At 32.2% G+C, this 4476-nt stretch overlaps 1 protein-coding gene across 2 annotated transcripts; it reads left to right on the forward strand.

The window, feature by feature from the left end:
- The first annotated feature begins 1628 nt into the window (after nucleotides 1–1628).
- On the forward strand, nucleotides 1629–3997 carry LOC113308915. 2 transcript variants are annotated; one of them, XM_026557362.1, is made up of 7 exons: nucleotides 1629–1803; nucleotides 1970–2056; nucleotides 2308–2535; nucleotides 2649–2816; nucleotides 3010–3063; nucleotides 3152–3292; nucleotides 3479–3997. In XM_026557362.1, the coding sequence occupies exons 1-7, from the start codon at nucleotides 1630–1632 to the stop codon at nucleotides 3878–3880; spliced, it is 1254 nt and encodes a 417-aa protein (XP_026413147.1). In that variant the 5' UTR covers nucleotide 1629; the 3' UTR covers nucleotides 3881–3997. The 2 variants fall into 2 exon arrangements, with proteins under 2 accessions (XP_026413147.1, XP_026413148.1); XM_026557363.1 differs by having other exon boundaries at nucleotides 3209–3292.
- Nucleotides 3998–4476: the final 479 nt, after the last annotated feature.

Consider the following 4476-nt stretch of genomic DNA (forward strand, 5'->3'; position numbering starts at 1 on the left):
GCAACTGCCCCATTCGGATATGTTTCTTGGATTGGGGTAAAACGCCCCCATGATGATTTGTGAAAACCCAATTACAAACTAGTCAAGACGCACGCACTATGCGCCTGCCATAACTTTTGAGATTATAAAGATAATTTTTGAGAGATAGCGAATTAATGTGTGATTATCACTTGTTTTCTACAAGTTTGATTCGGAGTAATAATAGAAGTGTATATGTACAACACACACTCAAAGTGCTAGAGTGATCGCGAAAGAGATTTTACTCGGTTGTTTTATCTTGAGGACAATGCGACATGGAAGAACTTCTTGCACAATCTTAGGCATAGCCTCAAAACGTCCTAAAGAGAGCGACCTAGTCGTGACTCATCCATAATATATTATTTTGTTTTTTGTGATTGTTTTGCAGGTTATTTCAGCAATTGTTCCAACATAAGTTATCTTTAACGTAACATTGCTCGGTTATATCTGAGAAGAGTAACGCTCTTGACCCTGCAGTGGACTTGTTTCAAGAATAGAACCATTGATATAATTTATAAATAACACAACACAAATTAACCACTCAAAAACTTGGCAGTAAGAGAAAAAAAAATAAAGTAAACAACCAAGTGCACGATATTAAAGATGAAGCAAAAATATCGAGATGACAAGAAACGATAATAGATCGAACTGGGTGAGAAAAATATTTGTGAAAGAATTGCTTACATATGAAGAAGTGAGAGGTTCAATTAATAACGAACTAGGTAAATCGGTGAAGAATAAACGGTCACAATCATTATTGTACGTCAATTTGTCAAGATTTCTTTTTTTTTATAATACAATCTTTATACTACGCGTCAGACGCTCTTTTTTATAATGCAATCTTTTTTATAATACAATCTTTATAATACAATCGGTGGGGAATCAACGGTTAGACAATCTTTTTATAATACAATCTTTATAATAAAAATAGTTATTTACTTTTTCTTTCAGAAAAATGAAAATAAAGCTCCGCAAAAAAAATCTTGACTATAATTGGCTAAAATAATATGCTATGAACCAAAAGTTTCTTTCCAAACTCAATTGGTCAAAACTAAAATGGGTGGTCTTGACTTAATTACATAGCATTGTTGGATTAACCACGATGCTCGAGAAAAACTCTGTTTTTATATATTAAAAACTAGGCACTTAAAAATAAATAATTTAAAGACTTTTATCGGGCATAATTTCGTGTAAACCTTTTCCAAGAGTGTTATTTTGCAATTGGAGTTCAGTGTTGCTTAGTTAAGTTTGTAATAGCTAAGAACCTAATCTTCTCGCTACATAATTCCAAAAATTAAATTAAATGATCAATATCAATTATAAGATGAACACTTGGTAGAGAGTGAGTACAAGCGTATTAATATCTCAATCTTATTATTATGTGGGACAAAATCTAAGAGATCATTTAATATAATGCAGATAAAGTAATAATGGTTATTTCCCTAAAATAATCCTTATTAATTACAGCATAATCCCAATGGATATTCTTTAGATGAAAAATATCCACTGCATGAAAGTAATTTTAATTTTGACTTCGTTGATTACTACACAAGAATTACCATATATATACGGCACTTACAAGTCATCCTTTATACTCCAGATTAAGAAAACATGGTTTATCTTAAGTCCAGTCTAGTAGATACTTTGGTGATATTTGTTCTATGTTTGAGTGTCTTTTCTAAACATGGAGCAGGAGAAAACTATACTAACGTGTCTGAAGAAGAAAATATGGAGATCGAAAAACAACTCAAGGTTCTCAATAAACCTCCAATCAAGACGATAATCGTAAGATAATTTCCCTCAACTCCTCTAAATAATTTTATTTACATAATGCTAGTCTAAATACCACTAGATTTGGTGTCACCGTGTGTACATTGTTTTTTTTTTTTTGTGTTATTTTATTTTGATTTTTACTTTTCTAACTATTTCTTTTTCTTTGTATATATTTTAGACTAAAACAGGTGGTGTTTTTGATTGCATCGATGTCTATAAACAACCTGCTTTCGACAATCCATTGCTTAAAGATCATAAAATTCAGGTACTCAATCCAGATATATATAAAATATTAAGCCATATCTCGCTGCATGTTATTGCAAACCCTATTATTAACTATTACATATGGGGAATAAGATAATTATTCACATACTTTTTGCTGGAATTAGATTTGTAATCCCAATTTTGCTTGCACAGGAGTGATTTAACGAAATGCAAAGAATGGAACATACATCTACAACGTCATTTCTGCTTTATTAATATTATCTAATAGCAATTACGAATAAATGTATGCAGATGAAACCAAGTTATTTTATTCGAGAAGAAAACATTAGTAAGATAGATGCATCTGTCAGAAAGGCATCATCGATAAAGATTAATGAGCTTCACAAAGAAATAATGTGCCCAGCTGGAACAGTCCCTATTCGAAGGACCACAAAGCGGGAACTGATCTTTTCTAATCTTCTAAAAAGGAGTAAACGAAATCAAACAGACGGTTACCCTCACAACCATATGTATCATCATGTAAGAATTTCTTGACTCATTTGTGCTATAATACCTGCTAAATAAGAATTAATTATTTGTATTTTAGAAACACGGAAACTAACAACTTCTTTTTTGTTTTCTTCTTGATCTAGTATGTAACTGTAGAAACACCTTACGACGAAAAGAATGAATACTATGGAGCTAAATCTAGTTTTGGAATACATAAGCCGTCTGTAACTTCGAATCAATTTAGCACATCTCAAATGTGGATTCAGAACGGGCCCCGTGATCAAACTAATAGTATAGAAATTGGATGGGCTGTAAGTGCACATTACTTAAGAATATATATATTGCCTAAATTTGTTGAGATACACAACATGTTTGAGACAAATCTTTGGAAAATGGTTGTTGGCTTGTGTGCATGATGTGTATTAAGAAAAATAATCGTGTATTGACTGATCTGTTGTAATTCTTAGATACAAAGTGTGGTCTTTAATCTTGAAATATTTATAGGTATTCCCGGAACTCTTTGGTGATGATGCTACCAGAACTTTTGGTTATTGGACGGTAAGATTATCATCACTTTTTGTTGCAAGCCTTATCCCGATTGTAAAATCACACCAATTAATTATTATTACTATGTATGTCTTCCCAGGCTGATGGATATAAAAACACGGGTTGTTTTAATATGCTTTGCCCAGGTTTCGTGCAGGTGCACACCCGAATTCCATTTGGAACAAATTTAAATAATCCCGTACCCGGTATCGGGAATGAAGTATTTTTCTGGGTATTTCGGGTAAATAACTCTCTCAACTGGATTTTGGGAAAATAACTTTTACAAAAAACTTTATCGCATTGATTCTTGTGTCCACGATAAATATTTTTTTTTATAATTAACTAAATTATAACAGTATAATAACTAAAGCTAGTACCAAGTTGGCGGTAGCTCTAACGGAGATGGATTAATAATACTTTATAACAGGATAAAAAGAGTCATAATTGGTGGTATTATATGGGTAATGACGATTCAACGCCAATTGGATATTGGCCACAGGAGCTCTTTCCTCATCTTCCATACGGTGCATTAGTAAAATTTGGTGGAATAGCAGATGCAATGCTAAATGCACCAAGTCCACCTATGGGGAATGGAAATTTACCGACAGACGCTTATATAATGGAACAAACGGGTTTTATGCGATATTTGCAGATCCTTGAGGAAAATGGAGGCACGAGTTACTTCGGTAATTCTGCAGTGCCAAAGAAAGATCTTGATACAAGATCTGATTGTTATGACGTTGTCTTCCGCAAATATGGTGCTTGGAGAAGACGTAAACTTGGGTACAATTCTATGATATTTGGGGGGCCTGGTGGTTATTGCATCTGATTTTTCATCAACATAAATATGGCATAAGGTAACTTATACCGTATTAAAAAATGTATCTTTCATAAATAAATATTGTGGTACCAACAAGGTTTAATGTTTGTTTACTAGAAAAATGAAAATAATATTAATGATAACAAGGTTGGGATCTAGTTATGTGATCAAAGTTACTCTTACTTTCAAATAATTGTTAATTGTATTTGTTTTATGTTTAAGACGAAAGGTTAAAATTTATAAAAATTAAAAGCAACTACAAATATTTTTCATGTACAGGAAAAAATAAATAATACACAAAAATTTCTAAAAGACGTTGTCAAAACTTTTTTTGTTGGAAAAAACAAATTTACAGAAGCTAAATCGTTGTAGACAATTCCCCATTATACTCTGAGAGACGATTTTCAGTAAACTTTGTGTGATCGGTAGGGAATAAACATTCTTAAGTGACAGTGATTCACTCGTACCTTGAGTGATTTCCCTAGTTTTTGGACATATCATGGTTATCATTTCGTGCCATCGAGTTATACAAGCTACAAACATCACATACTTTTTCCAAAAATAAAATAAACTAAACTGCGGCTAGTTATTTGTTTATGTGCAAA

The sequence above is a fragment of the Papaver somniferum genome, chromosome 9 (genome assembly GCF_003573695.1).
Source record: "Papaver somniferum cultivar HN1 chromosome 9, ASM357369v1, whole genome shotgun sequence".
Taxonomy (NCBI): Eukaryota; Viridiplantae; Streptophyta; class Magnoliopsida; order Ranunculales; family Papaveraceae; genus Papaver; species Papaver somniferum.

Excerpts from the sequence above, each read along its gene's own strand:
- LOC113308915 (XM_026557362.1), top strand. The coding sequence starts at position 1,630 with ATGGTTTATCTTAAGTCCAGTCTAGTAGATACTTTGGTGATATTTGTT. Across the intron at positions 2,536-2,648 it reads ACAACCATATGTATCATCAT|TATGTAACTGTAGAAACACC; the intron begins GTAAGAATTTCT and ends TTCTTGATCTAG. Across the intron at positions 3,293-3,478 it reads TATTTTTCTGGGTATTTCGG|GATAAAAAGAGTCATAATTG; the intron begins GTAAATAACTCT and ends ACTTTATAACAG.